At 45.3% G+C, this 15,132-nt stretch overlaps 1 protein-coding gene across 6 annotated transcripts in view; it reads left to right on the plus strand.

Moving 5' to 3' along the window:
- SHANK2 (SH3 and multiple ankyrin repeat domains 2) overlaps positions 1–15,132 on the plus strand; it is a 4,166,579-nt gene that overhangs the window by 1,386,941 nt on the left and 2,764,506 nt on the right. For all 6 annotated transcript variants that reach the window (XM_069623409.1, XM_069623408.1, XM_069623411.1 and 3 more), the window contains one exon: positions 4,244–4,315. In XM_069623409.1, coding sequence (XP_069479510.1) covers positions 4,244–4,315 — 72 coding nt within the window. The remainder of the gene's footprint in view (positions 1–4,243; positions 4,316–15,132) is intronic.

The following is a 15,132-nucleotide window of genomic DNA, read 5'->3' on the forward strand; positions in this document are numbered from 1 at the left end:
CAGCAACAAACAGGGGCTCCATCCAGGACCCCAGCTCAGCAACGATGTTCACCCAGGATGGGCTCATGGGGCTGAAAACAACACCAAGCAGCCTATGGAGCAGGCAGGGACGAGTCTCCAATCAATCAGAGACAAGGACCAGTCCAGGACCATAGCTCAGCAGCGAAGCCCAACCACAATGGTCCCACAGGGCCAAGAAAGAACTGCACCAAGTGGCCTATGGAGAAGGCAATGCCCCTGTTTGCTTCTGTATTGCACCAATCACTGCCACACTATGAAGACCAGGTGCCCTGCGTGGACAACCCAGTAAACGACTGAAATGGCACACAGAACGGGAAACTCCTTCCTTGCCCCCATTACACAGAGAGGTGAGGGGCCCTCCTCCAACCCATTCCGGATCCATCATCAGACCGGAAGGTCCCTGTTCAGGCCCACCAGCAGCACTGCCACCAGAGCTCCAGTACACCTCACCCCACGGCGCCTGCCCAGCAGAATGAAGATCAGCAGGTCCTCCGCAAATTTGTGACATTAACCAGGCCAGGAAGCAAAGAGGGTGTTCACCCAATGCCTCATCCACCACTGCACTACACCTTGCCCCACGTACCCTGCCCAGCAGATATGCAGATCAGCAGGTCATCCTGCAAGTTGGTGACACTAACAAGTCAGAAGCAAAGAAGGATGGTCACCCAATGTCTCATCCACATGCGATCCCAGGGTGTACCATTGGTGATCACTCAGGGGCGCTTTTGAAAGGAACACTGCGCGCTACACGGTGTGCAGGCTCCAACATTCAAGTTGCTGCACGGATGCCACGCGCCGTAATCCTCGCTGAACACAGAAAGGCGGACTTGAGTGGTTCCCCGCACCTGTGAACCCTGGAAGAATTAGTGATGGCCCCTCCTCGCAGCACAGGTTGCCGCCCAACCGTCCTCCCCCCAGGCAAATCACAATCTAAGGCACCCACCGTAGTTGAAACAGGCCGCATCAGGGGTGAAAATGGCAGAACACCATGCAGATGGTGGGGTAATGGGTTCCCATCATGAAGCTGCCACCTCACAGTGTTCGCCTTCAACAGCCCTTCCCGCTAGTCCTCACAATCCTTAACCTCTCTGTAACATCACCCTCAGTTGGCTTTGTCGGCACCCTGCTGCATCCCTCCTTTTTCAAATCTGAAATGCAATGCCAGTGGCCCAGGTGGGATCAGGCTCCCTCACCGCCTTCACAGCTTTTCCAGGAGATGCAGCTCCCCTTCACGGCCTCCATCTCATTCTCAGAACCAGAGCGGCTACTTCTCCAAAGCTCTGGTTCCCAGTATCGCGGAGATTGCAGGGCTGGGTCTCGGCCCTTCACAGTCCCCCGGGTGGCTCTCCGATGACCAGCGGCATGCCTCCATCCATCGCTGCCGGTCCTGTTTTGCCACTGAAACTTGCTCCAGTCCCCAGGCCGAGAAGGCGATCAGGCCGCTTCAGGTGCTGGTATGACTCCTCACCGGGCACGCTCCCTACACTTCACAACATGTTGCAAGCTGCCACTGGGTGCTTTGGCGACCGTCCCCAAGCACTATTTGTCTTCCACCGCCCTTTACCATGGCACAGGGACTCCCTTGCAGGAACCCTCCTCCGTAGCACTACAAAGGCACCTCCAGCCCATCAGCCATCTTAAATCAGCACACGATATAAGAAACAAGCCTGAATGTGCAAAGCACATTTTCAATCACACAAAAACCAAATAAATAGCAATAATATTTATTTGTTGAATATTTCATATTTTCCATAGAATCTAAATTGCTATGTTTAGCACTCTATTTTGGTTTCCCATATGTTTTGATTTGCAAGCATTTTTAACATGAAATGTGCAATTGGAATTGTTTGTAGGGTGGTGCACTGTGGACTGGGGGACGCCGGCCTGTACCCTGGGCCCCTGATCTGTACCTGCCCCCCAGGCCAAAAGTTGTCCATCCTCCCCAGGCTGAAGGGGTGTAAGATCCCTTCTTTCAAGGGAAAAAATCATCAGGTGATTGAGCCTAGCCTGCCTTAGTGGTACAATCCCTGCTCAGAGATAGAGTGGACTTTGCCATGTTGGTGTCACACCCAAAGTACTTTACTCTAGAGGAAGTGGAGGGGACAGGAAATGAGAGTGAGGAACAATGAGAATCAAAATGGTGGAGACCTTCTCCCAATGACAAGATCACTCCTGCCTATCATAATCCTGCACCTTCCCTCCTTACTGATAATAAAGGCTCTTAGAGATGCAGTACCCTAGTGTGAGGCTACTCTATTTGAATGGCGGAGCTCCCTTGATCCTCGGGCCTAGAACACATGCCTGCTGTGCGGATGTCTCAGGTGGAGGGTGTTTACCGGCCCTCACAAAGAGATCAAAGAGGAGGCCCGGCCTTACAGGTTCTCATCCTGCCTTTTGGTGTGCTACAGAATACACATCACCTTCCATAGTTGAGCTGGCTCACAGGAGCTGTCACAGGTGCTCTATCAATTGGAATGTGGTGGTTTTGATCATAAGTATCACGATGCACTATGCCTAAACATAGGCATCGTTTTATTTAGAGTTTACCCTGCCACCAGCATTGGCAACTTATAATCATCACACTTCTGGGGACAGAGGATCATATCATAAATGCTGTATCTGCGCCGCAATGGACTTGGACGTCTCTGCGGCTGTCAAGTGGGCATCTTGGAACTTGCTCTGTGCCATTAGTAGAGCAGGTGCCGTGGATCAGGCTGCTGTGGCAGCAGAGCACAAGTGCACTTTGCACTTGGCATGGAGTTGATAGAAAAGCGGAATCTGGTTGGCAGATTAGCCCTTTTTGAGATAGAATTACCCTCATTGTTCTATTTGTTAATTTTAAAAAAAGAAATCCAGGACTTTGCAACCTTGCCAGATGGCAATTCCTGACAAGAGCATATGACAAATTGCCTCTCAAATCACATAAAACAGGTAGGAAACGCCTCTCTGGGATGCCTTACTCATATAACACACTTCAGGAATCCATCAACAGGACATTCGCCAGACTTACCATCCCATTCCGCTCAAACGACAGTCCACCAGCAGGTGCCATTCCAGATTTCTGACCAAACTGCTTATGTTCAATATTCAATAAGAAGGTATCCATATTGATAGAGGCATGACTTGGAATCACAAATTATCGAGGAAATACCTCATGTACGGCCTATGCAATGGCTGGCCCAGTTAACCCATAACGCCTCATAAGCAAGAGAATGCCTCATCAGTTCAATTGATAATGATGGAAAGCTAGCGGAGAAGGCCATGGGACTGTAGAACTAAATAAGGACACAATGAACCAATCATCCATGGACAATGATATCCCACCTTCCCACCCACTAAACAATTCACCATGCTCCTTCTTTCCACCTCACTGCATACATCAACATACATACAAAAAGCAGCTGTGCAGCTGCTCAAACAGTTCACTAGCTTACACTCACCAATCGACTTTGTCAACCGTTACAGCACAGTTCAACCAATACACTCAGTGATGCTTGCAGTGGGAAACTTGTGAGTACACAATTGAGCATAACAACACTCTTCTGTGGCAACACAAAGACTATGTGCACCAACCCACATGACCTAGAATCACACTAGCACATATGTATAGGCCATTTCCGTCACCTTAGGTTTCGCATCCCATGGTCCCTTTCCCCCACTAATTCTCCCTAACATTTCATGCAGAACCAAATGGCAGAAGTTGTGCGGTACAAAGGCCAGTTACTTCATATTACACTTACTTTAAGGGTCTTGGTGGGTAGATAAACCTCTTGGTTATCTTACCAATTTACTCTCTAGGTTTAAGTGTACTGGCAATGCAAATGTTTTTGTACTGAGGGTAAAGAAGCGACATAAATGCAAAAAACAGCATTACAAAACAATTGCAATATAATAACCAACAGCAATGAGATGTCATATTTTAAACTGAACATGTTCCTGAACCATACCCTTGAATATTAAAATGTAACAAAGTTTTTCTATGTTTTTATTTTAATTGAGCCTATGAAAGAGACCAAACCGAAATGTATAACATGTTCAAACTATACAGTATAAATATGCAACGCAATTTAAAACAGCATCATTAGTGACAGAGAAGCCTATAATCTTAAAAAGCCCTGAAATAGTGGCTCGGTTTCATGGGCAGACAGAATGCAGTTGTCAACAAGTACGCTGGTCGCCCCAAGATCCTAGAAGAAAAACTAATCTTTAATTTCTTTTTCAGTTTCGGTACAAAAACAGAGTCTATAAGCAATCCAGCCTTGATGAAAAGCAAATGGCAAAGATCCATACAAAGGTAGGCACTGCATAATTGAAAGTGTGAGAATAAAGGTTGTTTCTAAGTGTCCCTATTTTGCTTTCATTAGCGAGGACGTTCGATATGGTTCTCATGTAACACATTTCCATTACACCTGTTAATATTGGATTTATTTCTTAATTATCTTTTATTTTCAGCCCCTTCTTATCTCATACCAATTACCCAAGATCAACACCCCTAGTGTGTTCACTGTGATTTAATATATAATGGTTTTCTCATTGGCATGTTCACGCGGGCAAGTTTATTTTGCAAGAACACTTTCTCTTTGAGTACAATAGACTATTGCTGCAGGTGAGTTCTGGGAAATGCAGGCATTTAGATGTAGATGTATTTTTCTGGGTCAATTGTTCATTACTTAGGGCAGGCGAGAGTTGATCATAAAAGGTTAAAAGGGGGGGGTTGTGAAAGTGTGTCTGTGCGCCAATTTATGGTATAGAATATTAGGGTCAATGTATTGCATACATGAGTGTCTAGTCTGCAGTAACCTAACTATGACTGAATTCACCTAGTCAGTCAAAAAGGTATGAATTAGACTGTAAACTAGGTAGGTATAGCACTGCGCCAGTTTATCAGTTTGTAAAGTTTCCCATTGGTTAGTACCACATTGTCACATTCGTCGCACATTAGTTAGTATTGGCATTGCTTGTATACATTAATAGGTTATATTTACAGGGGGCCAATGCCCATGTTATAAATAATCCTTGCCAGTATCGACATTATAAAGGAAAGTCCTTCAAGTACTGATAGCTGGATCGTCTTAATACAAAGTAACTACAGTCTTTAAAGTAGTCCTAGGATCAGGTTCATTATAAGGCGGTTCCTTCCCTCTTCCGTAAATGTAAAACGGGAAACTTTACAAACTGATAACACATTTTGACTATCCGAGGTTTCTAACATCCAAGAATTGTGAATTAACAATGTCAGGATATATAGATAACTAATGGAATGTGATTCACAATGCTACTAACGCACAAATACCTGAAACAGGAAATTGTTTTTTTATTGCTGGAAATGTATTACTACGCCTTGAGAAAGCCCTACTTAGAGTGAAACATTAGCATGTGCCACCATTTGGTTAATGTTGGCTTATTAAAGGTGTTTTAAGCCTAGAAGGACCTAGGATTGTACAAAAGGACAGAAAATGTGCCAAATAAAATCCTTTGGTCTTACACACTTGGGCATTACTATACCTAACTAGTTTACTGTCCACAAACGGACCTACAATATGGGAACGCTTCCGATATGTTCCTTACACGTCCATTTATTTAATGTACTTAATTCCCACACTTGTATAAAAAGCTAACAGTGACAAAATTACCAGAATCAACATGTACATTCTTACTGACACAATTGAAGTACTTTTAAGGGACCATTCAGTAAAAAAACGATATTTTTCCCAATTCAGGATTGTCAATACTCAATTTACACCCTTGTTTCCGAATTGAAAACTGGGTGTGCTTATAGCAATAACACCCGATCTGGCCTACTGGATCAGGTGTTATTGCTATAATGATACAGCATAGTTTGATTTGATATTTCCTTACTGTAGGCCATTCATCCAGTTAGGACTCTAATATGACAGCACCATTGGAGGAATACTCCAGTCACTCCATGAATAATAGTACCACTGGCTCCTCTTCGCTCTTCTTGCTCCATAGCTGGAAAAAGGGGGCCCTGCTATCTGACAGCACCCTCTCTCCAAAGTGTGCTGTTTCCTCTCGGGCCTTCCGCTTCCTTCTTGCTTTCAGGCTCCCCTCAGCCTGGTAAGGTGGCTGGTAGACAAACTTAGCATTCAGAGTCTCTTCTGATGGTGATGTTAGTAGAAGGGGAGCATGCAGTACACTTGCATGCACTGTGTATTGTGGGTTGGAATGCTGTGCAAAGAGATTTGTGTTGCTGTTGCTTAATTGTATTAATATCTCCATTCATTCTTCCTATTGTGGTGCAGCAGTGCTTCTACCATGTCTGCACCCATGAGACACAGCCCCCCACACAGCACAGCACGAGGTTCAAGGAGAATGACACAAAGGAGTGAACCAGGATGAGCCTTTCATCTCAGTTGTTCTGCTTTGCATTCTCTTTTTACATGGACTGCCACTTATCCCTTTTGAGCCCACAGCAGAGTTCATCAGGCCCCGATGTTCAGGCTTCCCCTGTTAGCCGGTTTCCCTATCCTGCAGTCACACCTTCTTCTAGAGCCGTGTGAAAAAAGAACCTGTGGTGCCAGAGAGAGTAGCTACAAGTAGAGAGCAAAGAGCATTACAGAACCAGGAACAGAGCCACCAGCAAGATCTATTGGTTATATGTGGTCTCTTCACTAGGGGGGCACCACCGATCTAACAACCCCTATTATACAGTCCCACCCTACAATTCTGGGACAATGAACAAATGAGGCTTATGGTTAAAACTCAAATGTATATATTAAATTAAAATCACAGGGGGTCCACTTTATGCAGGGGAAGTCACCACAAGACATCAGATATACTTCACATGGGCTTGTTTACCCAGTTAAACTTGCCCTGATTTTGACACTCTTGCTTAATATAATACACACATTCAGTCACATAAGAGAACTATCAATAATATTTCTAACAATTCTACTCCTAATTAATACCAAGCCACACCTAAGCAACACTTAGTTCCACATCTAATGAGCACGTATTGCTATGTGCACAATTCCCCTTATGGGCCAGAATAAATGCTCTTTTCAGTTCATATTTATATCAAATCAGCTTCAACCAATAAATAACCTGTCCAACACATTGTATCCAGTATCAAAACACGTAATGGTACCAGAGAACAATGGCATTTATATACATATATTTAAATCACATGTCCCTGTGATGTGAATGGGGTGTTGTACATTTCTTATCTATGTACATGCAATTTAAATGCAGGCTGAAATTAATTGGATAATACTTCCCCTGAGTTTGGTTCTGAAAAACTAGGCTAGAAATTTAAAATGCACCGGAGGTCAGTCCACTCACCCTAGATAGGAAAACATTTATTTTGAATTTCTAATATAAGAATGGGTCCCCATCCCAATTCACTTTGCACACCGTAGCGCTGTGCAATGCAAAGTGTGATGAGAGGGTATTTTTATATTGTGATCATTTTCCAATGGAATGGCATTAGGATGGCTGAATCCTTTTCACCAAACACATTGAGCAGGATGGTATGGTTTACCATGTCAAAAGCAGAAGAGAGATCGAGTAGGATGAGAACAGAGGGGTGGTTAGCATCAACGTTAGAGAGCAGGTCTTCACAAATGTTCAGGAGAGCAGTTTCCATGGTTATGGCTGCTCTGAAACCAGACTGATGGTCATGGAGACAACCAACAGATTCAGTGTGAAGATTAAGCTGGGAGAAAGCAAGCTTTTCCAAGAGTTTGACCGGGAAAGGAGTAATGGAGATTGGGCAATAGTTGACTGGACAGGAGGGATCGGCTGAGGGTTTCTTAAGAAGAGAGTGCACAAGAGAGTGCTTTAGGGGGAAGGAAAGGTTCCACTGGTGAAAGAGTGGTTGAAAAAGTCAGCCAAGGCTGGAGCAAGGGTGTCAATGTGGTACTTGATGGTTTTGGATCAACAGGGAAGAACCTGTTTTAATGAGGCTTTCATAGATCAGACTTATCCAGAAACCTTGTCACGGGTGAACAAAGGAAAAGGAAGAGAAGATAGGAGGAGAGGTGGCAGCAGGGAGAACAGAGGTAAGCAGAGGAAGAAGGAGGAGAGGAAGAGAGGGTGGACAGAATGTCCTGGGTTTTAGAAATAAAATGTGACACCAAGGCCGTGCAGAGGGCCTGGGATGGGAGAGGAGAGGTAGAGACTGCAGCCGTATTGGCCAGCTCCTTGCAGATTTTAAAGAGTTCTGCCAAGTTGTTAGATGCTGCAGAGACGCAGGCTTAGATGTGAGCCATCTTCTTAGTGTGGACATAGACTCAGTACTGCCTTTGGAGAAGGCGGCAGGCCATTTTGTCAGAGGATGTACAAGATGCCAGCCATTTCCTCTCAGCCACCCTACACTTGCATTCAAGGGTGACGAGGCCTGGGTCGTACCAAGAGTTGCACTTGGATTTGGGCTTCAAGCGGATCCTCATGACAGGGGTGAGTTCATCTAGAGTGTCAGAGATAGAAGAATGTAGGTTGGAAAGGGCAGTGTCAGGATGTGAGTCAGCCAGAGGTGCAGGAGGGGGAGAGAAAGTGGCAGTGAAAGCCTCCGCGAACACACGCTTCATGGGTCAGATGATCGAGAAGGTGGGTGGCAGTGTAGAGGTTGATTCGGCCTGAGGTGTGGCGAGTGAAAGATGAGACGAGAGGAGACGAGAGGAGAGAAGAGAAGAGAAGAGAAGAGAAGAGGATAGGAGAACATGGTCACTCCTGCAGAGATGAATGGTGAGAGGGATAGAGAGGGGAAGGTCTGGGGACATCAGAAATTCCATAGTGTGCCCTGCAGTGTGAGTTAGGCCAGAGGGCAGAATAGAGAGAGAAAGAGAGTCGCAGAGGTTGTGAAAGAATCCAGAGGAGGGACAGGAAGCATCCAGGTGAATGTTGAAGTGTCCGAGGAGTAGGAGTTGAGTGGTCAAGACCAGGGGGGAGGTGGAGAGGTCAGCCCACTCAGAGAGGAAGAAGGTTACCTAACCAGGGGGCCGGTAGATAGTAGCCACAGTGAGAGAGTGGCCAGGAGAGAGAGGGAGCCTGCAGACCAGGCATTCGAAGGAGGAGTAGGCCTGCATAGGAATGACAGAGGCAGGGATCCACTCCGGGAAGAGCAAGGCTACACCCCCACCGGGATGGTTGGGTCTGGGCGCGGGGAGTATCTTGTAGCCATCAGGGAGGAGAGTGTCAAAATGCGTGACAGATTTGGTCGTAAACCATGTCTCAGTGAGACCGGGAACATCAATGTCGAGTTCTTCCAGGAGACGGCAGATGGCAGAGGAGTGTTTGACAGCTGAGTGAGAGTTGAGAGTGGCAATGTGGAGAAATTTGTGGAGGGGTTTGGTGGGCACCACTGGGTTAGTAAATACAGTTTAGTATCTCACAGATATTCAGGTTGCTGCTGATATATTTATAGGTGCTGTCTGGCAAAAAGGATCCAGTGACACCTGATCGGAAATCTAAAGTAGGAAAAGAAAACTGGGTGTAACCACACAGTTATCCAGATGCTCAAATACTGCTCTCTCCAAAGAGCTGCTATACCAATTCAGGGTGTATTACTGTGTGAGTTCTCCAAAATTAGGAATGTATTAGGAATGTATTAGGAATGTAGGTTGCTCTGTAGTAAATAGTTTCAAAGTTGCAGAACGTTTTGTATCAAAAAAGTAGTTTTAATGACAGAAAAATAGAGGTAAACAGCATCCTCATCAGTATGGGATCATAGTCCAATGCATTTCAGAGGAAACTCCTTCTTGCAGATCACACACAGATTTCAACAGTCAGCACTCAACCTGCTGAGCTATTTTACTGGCAACTTATGTATAGGTCAGGCAGACCACTGCTGGGGCATGTTCTTTCACAGTTGCAATGCTGTACTAGTAGGACCAGTGATTTCTAGCAGATGGCAGGGATAGAGTTGATCTTGGTGAAATCTGAGGTAATTATTGTAGAATCTTCTGTTATAAATCTAGAATGGGGTTTATGAACCTGGGGGAAGTAGGAGTTGTGTCAACTGAATGATTTTATGAAGGCCTTTATGGGGGATGTAATTTCACTAAAATACCAGGAGTAGTGGATGTGACATCACATGACCCTTGACCTCCCCAATGACATTACAGGAAGTGATGTCATTTGACCCCACACCAAGTGACATCACAGAAAGTGAAGCCGTGGAACACAACTTTTCACCACTTGACATCACAGGAAGTGGCATCATATGCTATCATACACAACTCAAATTACACCTTGAACAACACTTCTGCCATAAGAATGCTGCTACCGTTCATGACCACAATTCCAATTGTAGATAAACACATAATGACTCTCCTCTCACATACCCCCATTGGACTACCTCTCTCCACCCACAAACATGCCAACTAGACATGGGTGGCTAGCAGGGACTTAGCCATCCCTTCATATCCATGTATTGGCTATAATGCACACACGCATACTAGCACCTCTTCGAATTTCCCATACCTTGGACATCGGTCCCCCGCAAGAGCATGGAAAACTACAGCGCAAAAGTGGAATCGGAGCAGGAAGGGGCCACTCACCTGAAAGTGGACTCTATGTGGGTGCAAGGTCATTCCTTGCTTCAAAGTATGTTATAATGAACTTTGCACCACCCATACCAGAATCCAAATCCTCATTTAACTACATTTAGTGTTTAACATCTGGATTTATTTTGGATAGTTTCAGGAACGAAGTTTTCTTCATTACATTTAGTTTAGTATATAGGTTACAGTGTGGTCATATTGCTCTGCACCGCATTTTTGTTGCCCTGACTGATGTGGGAGCACCTGAAATAAGCAAGAGTGGGCAGTGCATACATGGTTTACCCCCCACCCCCAAAAGTGCATTTTTACGTATAAACCTACTATTATACATTTTTCCGTTAAGATTACCAAGTTAGGGCAAGATGTCAGTATTAAATGCCACTGAACTGCCAGGTCTGCCAAGCCCCGTCTCGCGCCAATGGCTTGCCTACCAGGTACAAGGAATATTTGCAAAAACATGTAGTTCCTTTAATATGAAGATGTTCTGCTAATGTTTTCTGTAGTCGTCTGCTGTCGGTGGACTTGACATTGATTTGTGGGGCCAAACCTCAGGTAAATGATCTCCCCTTTTTCACTCGCTCTGAATGCGGGGCTTAATAAATGTGCTTCAGCAGGTGAAATGAATCTATGCAGGGGTTAAACTCAGAGTATTATTTGTCCAAGATGCACAGCCCCTCACCCCCCACACCCAAACTGTGTCATGTGTGAGGGTCAGGCTGTGGTGGGGGTCTTTGGGATGTAACGTTCAAATTGTGAATTTAGATCTGAAAGTCCCATGCCTGATTCCCAGTGGGCTAGGACCAGTTTGCACAACTGATTGCTGGGTGGGGGTGCTTTCATTCTAACCTGCACACCACACCACACATTCTTCACACAGCCAGACAAAATCAACAAGCCTACCAACAATAAAGGGAGAACCCTAGATTGGGTAGCTGACTACAATTGTACTGCCAATATCACCTCCATCACACCGCAATTGTGGACTCACCACTACCATGTGCCTTTCACACTGTCTACTACTAGACCACTCCCGCTAGCCACACTGATCACCCCACCTTGTTTAACAAGGAACACAAAGAACATCACAGTGGACAATAGTGATGCCTGCAATTCTCCTGACCCTTAATGCACCGGCTGACAACCTGGATCCAGGCACATCGGTCAATGAGCACAACAAAACCATGCTAAATGCACTTGACAAAATTGCTCCACTTAAACTTAGACCTAGTAAACCTAAATCTCACCTAAACAAGTGGTTTACCCCCCAACTAAGGGATTTATGACTCCTCAAGAGGAGATGTGAAACCGCCTGGAGACTACTCCCCTCAGAGGATAACAAATCCAAACTAACTAAAATATCTTCTCAATACAAAAATGAAATGTGCCTAGCTAAAGGCAATTCATACAATGAACGCATCTCTAACGCCAATTCCAGCATGAAGGAATTATTTACCATACTAAAAGAATTAGGATCTCCCATCCCCACACCTGATATCTGCATGAAAAATAAAAACATGGTGTACAGATATTCAACATGCACTCTCCAACAAAGTAACCACCCTCCAGAACAAAATATCCAAGAAAAAAGCCTTCTTTAACCAGCTGCCACAACGGAATAATTCAGTCCTCCACACCAGTGAAACATCACCCGACCACCCTGCCAGATTCCACTTTACTAAAACTTCCACACTTGAGGTAGAAAAAGTCATTCTTTCACTCAAGCCTTCCCATTGCCAAGATGACCTATGCCCAGCTCAGGTTATAAAAGACGCAGCAAGAGATCTTGCCCCTTTTATCACCAAGCTCATCATCGCCTCATTTTCATCTGGCACCACCATAGGTGCACCCATTGTTAAAGAAGCAAACCCTAGATCCTTTAATTCCTACCAATTACTATCCCATCACGACGGTACCCTGCCTGCTCAAAATACTTTATAAGGTGGCTTATACTCAGATCCAAAAATATTTGGAACTCCATAAACTCCTGGGAGCAAGACAATCAGGTTTCTGCCCCCAACATGGAATGGAAACTGCCCTTACTGACTTGAAAACTCAGGTTGATGAGCTAAGAGACAAAGGCAAAACTGCTCTCCTCTTACTGCTAGACCTCTCAGGTGCATTCAACCTCGTGTTTCACAATGTCTTATGTGGCCACCTGGATTCGGCGGCCCACTTCTCTATAAAGGCCATTAGATGGATTGAATCATTCCTGAGCGACAGAACCATGAGGGTCTTCTCCCCCTCAGCAGCGGCTGACCCTATTCCTATCATGTGCGGTGTCCCCCACGGCTCTTGTGTCTCCCCCACATTATACAATATATTCACCAAGCCCCTGTTCGATGATCTGGACCTTCTAGGTATCACCTACACTAACTATGCCGATGAAACTCAGATTCTCCTCCCACGTTCTGGGGATTACGACAAGGATTTGGCACTGGTGAATAGAGTGTATCTCATCATCCAGGCATGGATGGCCACCCACGGTCTAGGCCTCAATGATGACAAGACCGATCTTATCATCCTGGGCACCCACACCAACCTTAAGAAATTAGGCCAGGATTACTCATCATTCATCATTGACGGGAACCTTATTAAGGGGGCTAAGGAGGTAAAGACCCTGGGCTTTTACCTTGACCATGCCCTCTCTTTCAACAAACAAGTGAAATCAATGGCCTCCACCACTGCCTACACTTGCAATCTCATTAGGTCCGGCAAACCTTTCTTGTCAAACGATAACTGCATGATCCTGGCCAAAGCTTTAATACTCTCTAGGCTAGATTATTGTAACACCCTCTGCATCGGTGCTAATACAACTATTATTCAAAGGATACAAATCCTCCAAAATAACGCCTTAACAGCCGCAATAGGGTTGACCAGAAGATCACATATCTCAGCAACTAGGCGCCAAAACAACTGGCTCTCGCCACATAATAAAATCCTTCTAAAAACGGTATCCCTCACTCACAAAGCAGTAAACAATGCTGCCCCTAGCTATCTCATGGATAGATTCCATAGAAGAACATCCACCAGATCTATGAGACTTGTCAACGCCACCTGTCTTACTATCCCCAGATTTAGGATCACTAAGGCTGGTGGTAGTAGCTTTCCCATTAAAGCAGCCAAACTCTGGAACTCCTTGCCACACCCTCTTAGAGAAGATCAACCATACTTGACATTTAGACACAACTACATCAACTTGCTCAAATCCACAGGCCTGTAGACTTTGCTGATGTGTTATCTCTGCCCTGGGAATGCTTCTGCACATTCCCTCAAATATTTCCTGACACATGTTTGCTGCAAATTTGTATTTATATTTGTATCTCACCTGTTTATAACCTATATGTATGTTTTATTCTTACTTGTATCTTGTATTTCTGTAACCTAAGCCTTGCACTTACTTCAATTGCTGCGCCCTGATACCCTCGGGTCTGGGGCGCATTAGAAATAAATAAACAAACAAACAAACAAACATACCCGATAACTGTTTCTCTGTAGGAGAAAGCAATATTTATGTGCGAGCAATCTGAGACAGCTCAGCATTTACCCTACACATTTCTGCATCAATGTTGCATGGTCCACTTTGGCTGAGTCCGCAAGCATCCTGGCTATCCCAAACACTACCTTCATGCCTCAGCTGTACCTGCCTTCCCTTTTACCTGAATGCTCTGAGCAGGGGCATATTACACAACGTAAATTCACTGCCCTCCTAAAGATGGAAGCCAGCGTTTTGGTTCTGCAGTTGCCGAGCAGGCAGGTCTGCCTTTGCTCAAGTTTGTTAAATATGTGAGGGGTTTTGTTGCTGGTGTAACCCCGTGCTTGGGTTTCCGGGATTCTGAAGTGAGCCTCCTGTTTGATGTGTGCAGACTGAAGTCTGTAACGCCTGGCGTTTTAACGTGGGCCCGAGCTTGAACTTGTGACTCCAAGCGGCGTGCCGCCCAGAGATGTGCGGCGTCTCCCAGGGGTGCTCCCCAGTGACGTCTTTATGGGAGAGCAAATGGGGCTTGCGCCCTGGGCCCCCATCCTGTGATGCTTGGAGGGAGGCGCCCACCTGTCCTTCACTTTGGAGGGGGCGTCTGGGGATGTGTGTGTGTTGTTCATTATTAATTATTGGTTGGTGGTTAGTGACATGTGCTCAGCCGAGAGAGTGAGACATCACCTGGCAGAGCTGTGTTTGATTTGTGGCTACTTTACATCATCATCTGATTCCCTGCGCTGCCAATCCCTCACCTGAGACACACACAAACTACGAACAAATATTTGCCTACAATCTTTGAACTTTGATTTGTCAGGTTACCCCATGATATAGAGAACATAACGCCCCTGCGCCACATATCACATTTGCAAATTACTGTAAGCTCGTACTTTTGACTAACTGGTATAAAAGAAGTTAAGCAACTCTACAGCTCCCAGAATTCATAAGGTTATTAAATGAAAGTCCTTAACTGGAACCTGGTGCTGCCGGTAAACCAGCCTCATCTGTTCTGACTATAAACATCTTCTGCACATGTGGGTGCTATTTTTTAGAGAAATGCACAGCGCTGTAACTTTCAGAAACAAAAGCGCGAGACACTTTTGCTTTACATTCAGA

This window comes from Ambystoma mexicanum, chromosome 11 (assembly GCF_040938575.1).
Source record: "Ambystoma mexicanum isolate Mex_15411 chromosome 11, UKY_AmexF1_1, whole genome shotgun sequence".
Lineage (NCBI taxonomy): Eukaryota > Metazoa > Chordata > Amphibia > Caudata > Ambystomatidae > Ambystoma > Ambystoma mexicanum.